At 39.6% G+C, this 12575-nt stretch overlaps 1 protein-coding gene across 4 annotated transcripts in view; it reads left to right on the plus strand.

Moving 5' to 3' along the window:
- The first annotated feature begins 8042 nt into the window (after positions 1-8042).
- Positions 8043-12575, plus strand: part of blm.S (Bloom syndrome RecQ like helicase S homeolog) — a 31771-nt gene continuing 27238 nt past the window's right edge. For 2 of the 4 annotated variants that reach the window (XM_018254030.2, XM_041587492.1), the window contains exons 1-3: positions 8043-8197; positions 10099-10197; positions 11590-12206. In XM_018254030.2, coding sequence (XP_018109519.1) covers positions 10100-10197; positions 11590-12206 — 715 coding nt within the window. In that variant the 5' untranslated portion in view covers positions 8043-8197; position 10099. 4 annotated transcript variants of the gene reach the window in all.

A 12575-nucleotide genomic window follows, 5' to 3' on the forward strand; every position in this document is an offset into this window, starting at 1 on the left:
TGTTTAAAATGTTAAATGTTTTCATGGAATTCCCATTAATGTGATGTTAGATTTATTGGGGCTTTAAATCACTGATCACCATAAAGAAAATATACTAAAAAACAGCAACAAAATGCTGTCTATGTGAAATAGCGGTTCTGTTGAGCTATAAATCACCAGCTGGGGTATTCTATCACATTTAATCCCCACCTCTTCATATCAGTAAGAGTTAGTATCTCTCAATTACATTTGACATAGAAAAAACATAATTTTAAATAATTGGTGCAATCCATATTATGGAGAGATTTCACACCATTGGTACTCCAAAAGACAGAGTCAGACTGGCCCCAAAATACTGGGAAAAATCCCAGTGGACCACAGCATAAACGTTGGAAAATGGAGAGGTGCGTACATAGTAAGTGATGGCATAACAGCGAAAAAAACACATTAAAAAACTATATTTATCCTTCTGTGTTTGTGCCTGTCCCACTCGTAATAGAAAAGCATTTTGTAGCTTCCAATTATTTTGTGCTTCTGTATGTACAATACATTGCAGCATAATGTTCAATTGTACATGTACACACCTGCGCAGCGCACTTATACATTTTGCAGGATAATGTCTAATTGCGCTGCAGGGATAGTGTTGTATATAGATAAGTAAAAAGTGAATCATAAGCAAAAATACCTTATAAGGTGTGGGACAGGCCCCTCTTGGGGGCAAATTCACTAAAGGACAAATTTTTACCTGCCACTTCTTCAGACATAAATTCGCAGCACATATGCTAATTCATTAAAATGCGAAGTTGCATCTCAGCAGCCGAATGCCGGCAAAGTTTCACCAGCGTTACTTCGTCAGCGCGAGCATTTCATAGCGAACTTTCGATAACATTATTTCTGCCAGGCAAAACTTCGTCAGTACTCTTACGCTTTGAATCAATTTGAATAGGGTCATATATATGTCTTTATTAGTGATGTTGGGGAAATTGCTTGAAGTGGCACTTGTTATTAAAAATAAAGACAAAATCCTCTAATGCCCTAGACATGAGCCTACCTTAAAACAAATGTGGCGTGCCCCTCAAATAGTAAAAAAAAAAAAAAAAGAAAAGGTTAAAACAAAAATGTTTAATAGTTACAACTTTTAAAGACAATGCCACTTCGTTCTGATTTATCGGCATACAGGATAAGATGTCATAAAATTGAGGCTGTAGCTTCATCTTATCAGTTTGCCAGGTCTAAAGGTGGCCATATAGACTCAAAGATCCGCTCGTTTGGTGACATCGCCAAACAAGCGGATCTTTCCCCGATATGCCACTAAACTGCGTGGCTATATCCGGGGTAATTCAAACGTTCGGCCGTAAGGCTGCGCTAGCGACGATCTCTTTCGCTATTGAATTGTCCTCTACGCCTGTTAGTAAAATGTCCCTACAGATGTTATTTCTGGAGAATTTTCACTAGCGATGGCCACTTCGCCCCTTTAGTAAATCTGCCCTTTGGTCTTTCGTCTGAAAGGAATATAATAGTTGACAGTCTCTGATATATTAGCCGGACTTACTCAACCCTATTATTTGGGTGGTGCAGGAGATAAAGAAATTTGGAATTCAATGGTATTGTAAAATATCTCAAGATCTGCACTCGTCTATGATTTATTATATTACATTTCAATTATTCTCACAGCCACCTGATTCAATTAATTAGTAACAGGTATATCAATACAAATTAATTACCTTTAATTTACACATATGCAAAAAACCACATACATATTAATAGATTTGTAAAGTGCATACATTTAAAGTTTAAAATAATATCACAGTGTTAGTAAAGTGCATTAGTTCATATTAGATTTGATTACTGGAACTGTTGATCAGTATTGTTAAAGTTCATGATTAGTTCATATTTAATTTGATGATTATGGACCAGTTGTTATGGATATATTGATCCCTTAGTTGATTAGTTTGTTAATGTCCCAAATGATTTCATACATTTTCCATATGTTTCTGTTAAAAAGAAAACACTGAGGAAACGCTAACTCAGTTTATTCCCTCCTTCTTCTGCTGTTTAATTATTCAGATTGCCAATTTCTGTTATTGCCACTTCTAGCATTCATCCTTCCAATTGTGTCAAAGTATGGCACGAATGAAACTTATCCAACCCCTTATTGCCAGCTGATTAGAGGAACAGCCAAATCGCAACAAAATATGGTAGTTGATACTGTTGCTTATTGGATATCCTGTATTAAGATTGTTCCAAGGCCCAAGATATATCTAGGAGTACTGCGCTTTCCACTGCTTCTAGTAAGATAGCGCAAGGGCAAATGCCAATATATGTTACCGCTTCGTGAGTGCTGCAGTAAGTTACTCCTGGTTGTGGACACTTTGTCCATTTTTCGGAACGTTTTCATCGCCATTTGTAGCATTCTGAACGACACTTGCAGAAGTTTTTTGTCGGCTGCGGGTATTTTCTCTTATGCGCCGGCATTAGGGGAAGCAGCAAGTGGAGGGGAATAGCGTTCTCCTTCAGTGGCTGCACGCCAACGCGCGTTTCACCGTCCTCGGCTTCATCAAGGTCTTTCGTCTAAAAGCAGCCATCATATTGGTTGCTATGAGTGATTACAACTTGGAAAAACGTTGTGTCTTTTATTCCATACAGGGATTACAACTTTATTTTGAATACATTTTTATTCAAATGAACTACATCATACAGTATGTAAATGTTATAATCACCTTCTACCCCATCACAAGATGGTGTAAAATGAGTTACATTTGCAATAATAATCCCAAATAATGCCCAAATCACCTCCTATTAAACTCCCTGCCCCACTTATACTGACCTGTCCCTTGACACCTGCTAGCCTTATTATACTAGTATCCACTCAGAAAAGACAAAAATCTAAGAAATGGAAGTATGTGAAAAATGAATTTTACCTTGCTCAATATTGCAGCCAAAAGTAATGAGGCATAATATACAGTGCAATAAAAACAGTGGGGCTCAATTATAAACACTGGGCAAATCTGCACCTGGGCAGTAACCCATAGCAACCAATCAGATAATTGCTTTCATTGTTCAACCTGCAGCTGTCTGTAAAAAGGCTGTCACTGATTGGTTACCATGGGTTACTGCCCAGGTGCAGATTTGCCCAGTGTTTATAAATGAGCACATTAGACAGACAGTTGGAAGCTTGTACAAAGGTAAACATTGATTTTGTAGAAGTAGGCTTCTTTGGGCAGCACTGTGGTAGCCTGTGGCAAAACTGTCAAATTCTCTTCCTGTTTGGGCGACTAGGCCTGGCTATAACTTTCCTCATAGCCTTCAGATGGGGTTTTTGCCTTTTTATGGATCAACTAGCACTTAGGCGGAATTCACTTAGATATGAAAGGATAAACTCAATGGGCAAGTTTCTTTTATCAAATTTATGTTACTATGAAATACATTAATAGAACTGACAAGTGAATGACCCAATAATCAAAAACAAGTATTTTCATAACTGCAATCAAATATGCTTTAAAGGAGAAGTAAAGCTTAACTAAAGAAATAGGCTAGAAATGTTGCTGGGAAGATCTGTGTCCTTGAAGACTCCCCTGTAGTGATGGGCGAATAAATTAGACTGGTGCGGATTTGCTGAGAATTTCCACGTTTCGCCGCCAGCAAATACATTTGCGAAACTCCTGCGAAAATTCGCTGGCATCAAAAAAAATTAGACGCGCATACGTAAAGTTGCTTGCGTCACAATATCACCGCTCGTCAATTCTATTTGGACACCCATTGACTTTAACGCCAGCATCAAAATTGATGCAAGCGACTTTTCAGACACGCATCCATCCGCGGGCATCAATTTTCGGCTTTCACGAATTTCGCTGGAAATTCGTGAATTTTACGGCGAAACTAAATGGGAGAAATTCGCCCATGACTACTCCCCTGTAATGCCCCATCTCTCTTTCTCGTCTTCACTGATTCACTGCACATGCTCTGTGCTGCTGTCACTTACTGAGCTTAGGGACACACTCACAATATACAGTACACAGAATAGAAATGTCACAATATAAGACTGATTAGTAATTAATACAGACAATTACTACATGGCAGCAGAAAAACCAGTGCAACTAGCATCAGAATTTAATAATCAGCCCTTTAGCATCAGCTTATATTACAGGCCAACCTCATTTTCTGCATAATTTGTGACGACCCCTAAGCTTAGCTTCTCAATAGCTGCTCAGAGCCCACTGAGCATGTGAGTGTCACAGACACTTTCCAAGATGGTGACCCCCTGTGACAAGTTTAAAGTCCTGGATCATTGCTGCTATTGAAACCTAACATAAGCTGAAACCTTAGGCTCGTACAATAAGTTCAGTATATAAAATATGGCATTTTTAGCCATATTAATTTTTAGGCTTTAGTTCTCCTTTAAGAGACAAGACGAAAGGACAGTGCAGCAATAAAGAAAGTTTTAAACCGGGAAACAACATTGTAAGAGGATGATGTGATCAAAGGGATAGCGGAGTCATCCAGTATTGTACTGAGACATAAGAGAATAGATGCAGTGAGTAGGGTTGCCATCTTTTCTGGGGAAAAATAATGATAAATTAATTTTATAGGTGTATTTGGAAAAAATAATGGCCTTCCTATATTTCATTCTTTGTACCCTATAAATAAAAGGTAAAATACTAGCACTTGGCAAAAGAATGACCTCCCTAAATAGATTGCTGTAAGAAAAATCCATCTTTATAAAAAATATTAATTATTAAAGTTGGCACTTACCCAGACTTTGGGCTATCCTCTCTGGAGAAGGGGGTCACTGTGGTTACTTTACTCGTAATCACAGAAATTCCATTCTTTTACTACATTATTGCTACCAGTTTGCCAATACCTTAGTTACTGGGACAAGAGGCTCTGTTATAGAGAATAACTTTTTATTATTGCAGCACCATCCACACTGAAGCTTTTATTCCTCTTTAATGTGTCATGATTAGGATTTTCCAACAACCTTTAATTAGCTTTATCATACATTTTTATCATACAGCTTTATCATCGCTTTAGCCAGCTACAGGCAAAGGTCTGGTCCAAGGGCCACTCTTAGGGACAAATTTATCAAGGGTAGAATTTCAAATTTGAAAAACTTCAAAATTCGAATATAAAAAGACTAAAAAAAACCTTTGCTTTTTCAAAGTTCACCAATTGACTCTAGGAGGTCCCCCATAAGCTAAAACAGCAATTAGAAGGCGAATGGTCGAATACAAATTTTTAAAGAGACAGTACATGATAAATTTCAAAATTTTTAAAATTTGAATCAAATTTGTACTATTCCTTAGTCGAAGTACACAAAAATTAGCTCGAAATGCAAATTTTTTTAATGTGAATTTTAACTTCGACCTTTGATAAACCAGCCCCTTACTGTTGTGACAATGACTATTCCAAGGGCTACTCTTATTGTTGTGACAATGACTATTAAATACAATTCAAGGGCCACACTTATTGGTGTAACAATGACTATTAAGTCTAGTTTAAGGGCCACTTTCATGGTGGTGACAATGACTATAAAGTCTAGTTTAAGGGCCACTGTCAAGCTTGTGACAATGACAATTTTTAAGTGTAGTTTAAGGATCACTCTCACACTGTTGTAACCAGTGGCGTAACTAGATATAACTAGGCCCCACAGCAAATAATTTTCCAGGCTCTCAAAATGTCTTGAGGTTGAAATGTTTTACCAATATTTATTGAAATTGTATATGAATTAGGGCATCACGGGGCAACCTTTAAATCCTGCCCCCCCCCCCCGCAGCCACAGGGTCTGCTTCCTCTGTAGTTACGGTTCTGACAATGACTATTAAATCCAGTCCAAGGGCCACTCTTACAGTCCTGTCAATGGCTAAAAAGTCTAGTCTAAGGGCCACACTTGCTGTAGTGACAATGGCTATAAAGTCAAATCTATGGGCCACTTTCACAGTTGTAACAATGACTATTAAAGGGGTTGTTCATCTTTGAGTTAACTTCTAGTATGTTGTAAAGCAGGGGTCCCCAGCCTTTTTCACCCATGAGCAACATTCAGATGTAAAAAGAGTTGGGGAGCAACACAAACATAGAAAAAATTCCTAGGTGGTGCCAAATAAGGGCTGTGGTTGTCTATTGGTAGCCCCTATGTGGACTAGCAGTCTATAGGATGCTCATTTTGGTAGTACACCTGGTTTTTATGCAGCTAAACTTGCCTCCAAGCAAGTAATTCAAAAATAAGCACCAGCTTTGAGTCCACTGGGAGTAACATCCAAGGGGTTGGAGAGCAACATGTTGCTCACGAGCTACTGGTTGGAGATCACTGATGTAGAGAGTGATATTCAGAGGCAATCTGCAATTGGTTTTCATTCTTTATTATTTGTGGTTTTTTAGTTATTTAGCTTTTTATTCAGATGCTCTCGTTTGTGATTTGAGCAATCTGGTTGCTAGAGTCCACATTACCCTAGCAACCATGCACTGATATGAATAAGAGACTGGAATATGCATAGGAGAGGCCTGAATAGAAAGACGAATAATAAAAAGTAGCAATAACAATACATTTGTAGCCTTAAATTTGTTTTTAGATGGGGTCAGTGACCCCCATTTGAAAGCTGGAAAGAATCAGAAGGCAAATAATTAAAAAACTATAAAAAATAAATAATGAAGACCAATTGAAAAGTTGTGTATAGTTAGCTATTCTATAACATACTTAAAGTTAAATTTAGGGCAGAAACACACAGTCAGATTCGGGGGATATTAGTCGCCGGGCGACAAATATCCTCTTCTTCGGGGCGACTAATCTCCCCAAACTGCCTTCCCGCCGGCTAGAATGTAAATCGCCTGCGGGATGGCACTTGGATCGCTTCGTTTTCCGAAGTTGCCCAAAGTTTCCTCGTGAGGCAACGTTCGGTGACTTTGGAAAACACAGGGCTCCGAGTGCCATCTCACCAGCGGGAAGGCAGTTCTGGGAGATTAGTCGCAGAAGAAGAGCTTTCTCACCAGGCAACTAATCTCCCGAAATCTGACCGTGCACACGGGCAGATTCGTGGAGATTTAGTCGCCTGGCGAGTAATCGCCTCTTTTTCCGGGCATCAATCTCCCCGAACTGCCTTCCCACTGCTAATATGAAAAATTGCCTGAGGCAATGCACTCGCGGCTCTTCAATTTCCTCGTAAGGTAACTTCGGAAATTGAAGCGCCGCGAGTGCCATTGCGTTAGGGTTGCCACCTTTTCCCAAATGTTTTACCAGCCGTGGGGGTGGGAACAAAAAGGGGTGGTTAGTGACATCAAAAGGGGCGGGCCAATGATGCAAAAGGGGCGTAGCTACGGCGCCAAGATTTGACAAAATCAGCAAAGCTAAGTTTACTGGGCATTGGGGGCAGGCCGAGGGGTCTTTTTGAAGGGTATTACAAATTTACCGGCAGCTACATTGCCAGTAAATTTGTAATACCGGTCCTGGCCTTGGCAGGAGTTTTACCGGCTAAGCCGGTAAAATACCGTCTGGGTGGCAACCCTACATTGCGCTGGCGTTTTCTCATTATAGCAGGCGAATTGCAGGGGGAAGGCAGTTCGGGGAGATTGTCGCCCCGCAGAAGAGGTGATTAGTCGCCAGGCAAATCTGCCCGTGTGCCCCTGCCCTTAAGTCTACTGTAAGGACCACGCTCATGGTTGTGACTATTAAGTATTAACTATTAAGTCTAGTCTAAGGGCCACTCGCACATATTTTGTTACAAAGCTTTTAAACCAGTAGCATAGTGGGAAAGAAACAGTACACGAATTATGTAACCTTTTTGGTATCAACTCAGTTTAGCACAATGATTAAATTCCACATGATGTCACTAATGTTTATCTTTGCAAGTTCCTGCACGTGTATGTTCCAGGGACTGTATGTTTTCCTGTTTTATGGCAGCAAAATCACTGCCTATGACTTCTCCCGCTGGGAGACGCTTCCCACAGAACACCCTGTTTAGCTCAGGGCCTCAGTCTCGCTAGCGAGCTGCTGTGAAACAACAACTTATGCACTGAAATCTAGAAGCGCTATGGAGAAAAGAATGCAGGAGAAGTGACGTCATATAATGTCGCCGTCTCTACGGCGCGTCACTAAGGTAAAAAGAGTCGCACTTTGTTGATGTTTCTTCCTAAACCAGCCAATCCCTGCAGACTTCATTCGGCGCCTAAAGAATAGGGACCTTTTGAGAGAATGGTGCGGAGTTTGTGACAGGGAACAAGGACGGAGGTAAGGGGAGATAAAACGCATAAGAGACGTAAATGCCTTGATTTCTGTTCAGTCTTTGTTTTAAGTCAGACAGAAAACCACGGGGGTGGCAACTCTATCTCTAGTCTGCCCGAACCTCTGAGTAAAGGTGTGGGATCTATTATACAGATATTGTTTATCAAGAAAGCTCTGAAATACTAATTTAGAAAAACAATTGGTTATTTTTGATTGATTGGACAATGGTCTTTTTTCAACCTATAAAAACTATGACTTTTTTTTTGTTTTTTTTTGTTTCTGTAATAATAAGAAATGAACTGTGATTGATAATAACACGTTGAGGTCAGTATCTTAGTATTTAAATGTTTTTATTTATTGGCCAGAATATTGTTCTGGTTTCACAAGGCTGAATGCCGAACAGAAAATTGAGACCCAAACAGGCCTTAGAAAACCCGAACTGTTCGGCTCAAAACTGAACAACCCTAGCAGGGACGCCATCAGGGGGGGACTAGTGGCCCGGGCATGAAGGGGGGCCCAGCAGTTAGAAAGAGCCGGGCCCCCCTTGCCAGCGCCGAAGATCTTGTGGCCAGTCGAAAAGACCCGAAGTCCCGAAAAGACCCGAAGTCCCGAAAACAGCTGGAATTGAAGTCCTAAAGTGGCGAAAAGAACCAAAGTCACGAAAGGAGGCGAAGTTGAAGTCCTGAAGCCACAAGTTCAATTCTACAGAACACAAATTTGTGGGGTTTTTTAATCCCCTGGACACCAAAGTATTATTTTAATATTCTATAGGCCCCTGCCACCAATGTTTTTAAAAAATATTTTTTGTAACTTGTAAGGGGGGTCCTGGCACCAAGGTTTTTTTAAAAAATATTTGGGGCCCCAATTTTTTGTACTTGTAAGGGGGCCCTGGCGCCAATGTTTTTTTTTTTTTTAAACTTATAAGGGGGCCCTGACCACCAATAGCTTTTTATAACTTGCTTTTTAGCGCTGATGTCTGTGTGGTCTTTTAACTGTGATGTGTAGTGGGCGGGGCTTGGGTGCCAAGGTGGGTGGGGGGAGCCCTGAAAATGTTGTTGTACGGGGCCCCGTGATTTCTAATGGTGGCCCTGAACCCTAGTAAAATAAACCAGTAATGTTGGCAAGCACTAGAGGCTTGAAATGCTGTATTTTGTATACTAAATATAAACATGAATTTACTGCACCACAAGCCTAATCAAACAAATAATTTATGCTTTCAAAGTTGGCTACAGGGGGTCACCATCTTGTAACTTTGTTAAACATCTTTGCAAGACCAAGACTGTGCACATGCTCAGTGTGGTCTGGGCTGCTTAGGGATCATCATACACAAAGCTGCTTGAGTTCTGCGTGGCTGGGAAGTAAGGAGGGGGCTCCCCCTGCTGTTCATAAGTATGATTGTTTCCCTGCTCAGCAGTTAGGGACCATCTGATAATTCCTATCCACAGCAGTAAATGAAGGGAGAATTTCACTGCATACAGTCAGGTTTCTTATAAAAACGGTACACATTTTTAATTAAAGTATATTGGAGATAGGTTTCTTTTTCATTAAAGAAGTAAAAATTGGATTTTATTTATTTTTTTTCCTTTACATGCCCTTTAAAGGGTGAGCACGTTTGTGACTTTAAAGAGGCTATCTGTTGTTTATAAATATACTGACTTCAAGAGTGTGATTGAAACATTGCCTAAACAACATTTCTTTATATACACATATGCCTCCTAAAAACTGGAGGTTGGAATTTAGCTTCATTCTTTTGTTTAGTGCAACCCTAGTAAAAGCCCATATCCTGACTGTAAACCTGTGGGAAATAATAGGTCCTGTCACTTGTACGTAGTAAAAACACACGGAGCTTCTCTGTTGTCATTGTCCTAATTTATTTTATGTTTTTAAAAATCCTACCTTTATTTTAGCATGGCTGCTCTGCCGCAAAATAATCTCCAGAAGCAACTGGAACTTTTCTCTGCTAAGGGGACTTCCAACAAGCTTTCTCTTCAGAAAACTAAATCCAGGTGAGTGCCAACTGCCAACACACACTGCCTTGATCACACATTCATCTGTGTTTGCATAGGAAAGCAATGGGTAAAACAAGTACTATTTGTTGATTGGGCCACACATTCTGGAGTACCAAAGAGCCAGTGGTGGGAAGGGGGAATGGTATGAGATCTTAGACAGGTGACAGCAGCCATAATTGTCAGATATTCACCTTTGTGGTAAGAAAGGTCTGAATGCTAAGCAGCCTAGTAGTAAAAGAAAGATTAAGGATATGGAGCTTGAGCTGGCAAGCTTTGTTGTTAAAGGGATACTGTCATGGGGAAAATAATTTTTTCAAAACACATCAGTTAATAGTGCTGTTCCAACAGCATTCTGCACAGAAATCCATTTCTCAAAAGAGCAAACGGATTTTTTTATACTTAATTTTGAAATCTGACATGAGGCTAGACATATTGTCATTTTCCCATCTACCCCAATGTGACTTTTGCTCTAATAAACTTCAGTTACTCTTTACTGCTGTACTGCAAGTTGGAGTGAAATCATCCCCCTCAATTCCCCCCCCCCAGCAGCCGAACAACAACAATGGGAAGGAAACGAGATAGCTGCTCCCTAACACAAGATAACAGCTGCCTGGTAGATCTAAGAACAGCACTCAATAGTAGAAATCCATGTCCCACTGCGACACATTTAGTTACATTGAGTAGAAGAAACAACAGCCTGCCAGAAAGCAGTTCCATCCTAAAGTGTTGGCTCTTTCTGAAAGCACATGGCCAGGCAAAATGACCTGAGATGGCTGCCTACACACCAATATTACAACTAAAAAAATATATATACTTGCTGGTTCAGGAATTAAATGTTATATTGTAGAGTGAATTATTTGCAGTGTAAACAGTGTCATTTAGAATTAAAAGTTACAATGTTACAAAGAAATTAAGTTACAATTGCAGCACATGTTTGAACCAGGCGTGTGAATGCTCTTCAATAGATTTGTATGTTTTCTTAGTTTAAAAAAGCTATGTTGATTGGCCTGCACTCCTTTCAGTTAATTAGCCAAGTGCAAGTCATAACATATATATACTTTGATACATGTTTTAATGTGTTTTTAAACATGGGAAGGGAAATGTTGTGCAATGAGTTGGGACCAACCCAAGTGGGACGTTCCTTTGAAGTTATTGAGCTATACAATGTTTGGTAGCACATTTGTGAAGTGCTTTTGTCTTGAGAAAGACACCCCTCTGTGGTGTCAACCAATAAAGTAAGACTTTTGTCATTTTTTGATATAATAAGTCCAGAATGCATCAGTATATTGTTTTGTACAATTTTCTTTATTTGGTAAACATCCACACTGAACTGATATTGTACATTCCCATAGTTAATGTTATTGATCTGTTTCTGTTTTTTTCTCCCAGCAGTGTTTTTACCTTTAAAAAGAAATGTTCTCCAAATGTTTCAGCGTCGACTGGCTTTATTCCATTTCAGCAACATGTTTTAAAGGACAAAAATGTAAATGTCAAACAAGATGGCACCCACACAGCTTTGCCTAAAGCTACAGAACGCAATAAAATAAATTGTTTTTTCACTCCAGTCTACACAAAGTCTGGACAGCCTCCACAGGTAGTGGCACTAAGGGACCATGTCCATGGTAATGACTCTGCAAACAAGCCCCCAAGTACAGAGGATGCTGCTTCCAAGAAAACAGGGATTAATACTTCTTTCGGTTCTGTCACCAGCTTGGAGGAATGGGATGATCTTGATGATTTTGACACATCTGTGTCTCCTCCCAAGAGCCATGCTGGGAAAAGTGGAAAAACTCCTCAGAAATGCAAGAACACTAGTCCTGTTACTTCTTTTAAAATTCAAACTATAAGCCCTGAAGGGCCAACCACTGAAAAGCATGACTGTGCCAAGTTACTATATGACAACAATGAGGTTGCTTCTGAGCCACGAAAAAACCTTCACGCTAAAACAGCAGAATCTCCAGACCAGTCATTAGTATGTCTTGCATCTGTGGAGCCTACAAATTTAGGTGATAAATGGATTACCATGTTTCATTGGCTGTCTGTTTTTTTTTTTTTTTTTTTTACAGGACTGTAACCTTAAAGGGGTTGTTCACATTTGATATAACTTTTAGTATGATGTAGAGAGTGATAGTCTGAGACAGTTTGCAATTGGTTTTCATTTTTTATTATTTAAGGTTTTTAAAGTTTTTTGGCTTTTTATTCAGCGGCTCTTCAATTTGCATTTTAAGCAACCCTGTAGCTAGGGTCCAAATTATCCTAGCAACCATGCACTGATTTGAATAAGAGACTGGCATATGAATAGGAGAAGCCTGAATAGAAAGATGAGTCATAAAAATCAGCAAGAACAATACATTTGTAGCCTTACAGATCATTGT

Source organism: Xenopus laevis, chromosome 3S (assembly GCF_017654675.1).
Source record: "Xenopus laevis strain J_2021 chromosome 3S, Xenopus_laevis_v10.1, whole genome shotgun sequence".
Taxonomy (NCBI): Eukaryota; Metazoa; Chordata; class Amphibia; order Anura; family Pipidae; genus Xenopus; species Xenopus laevis.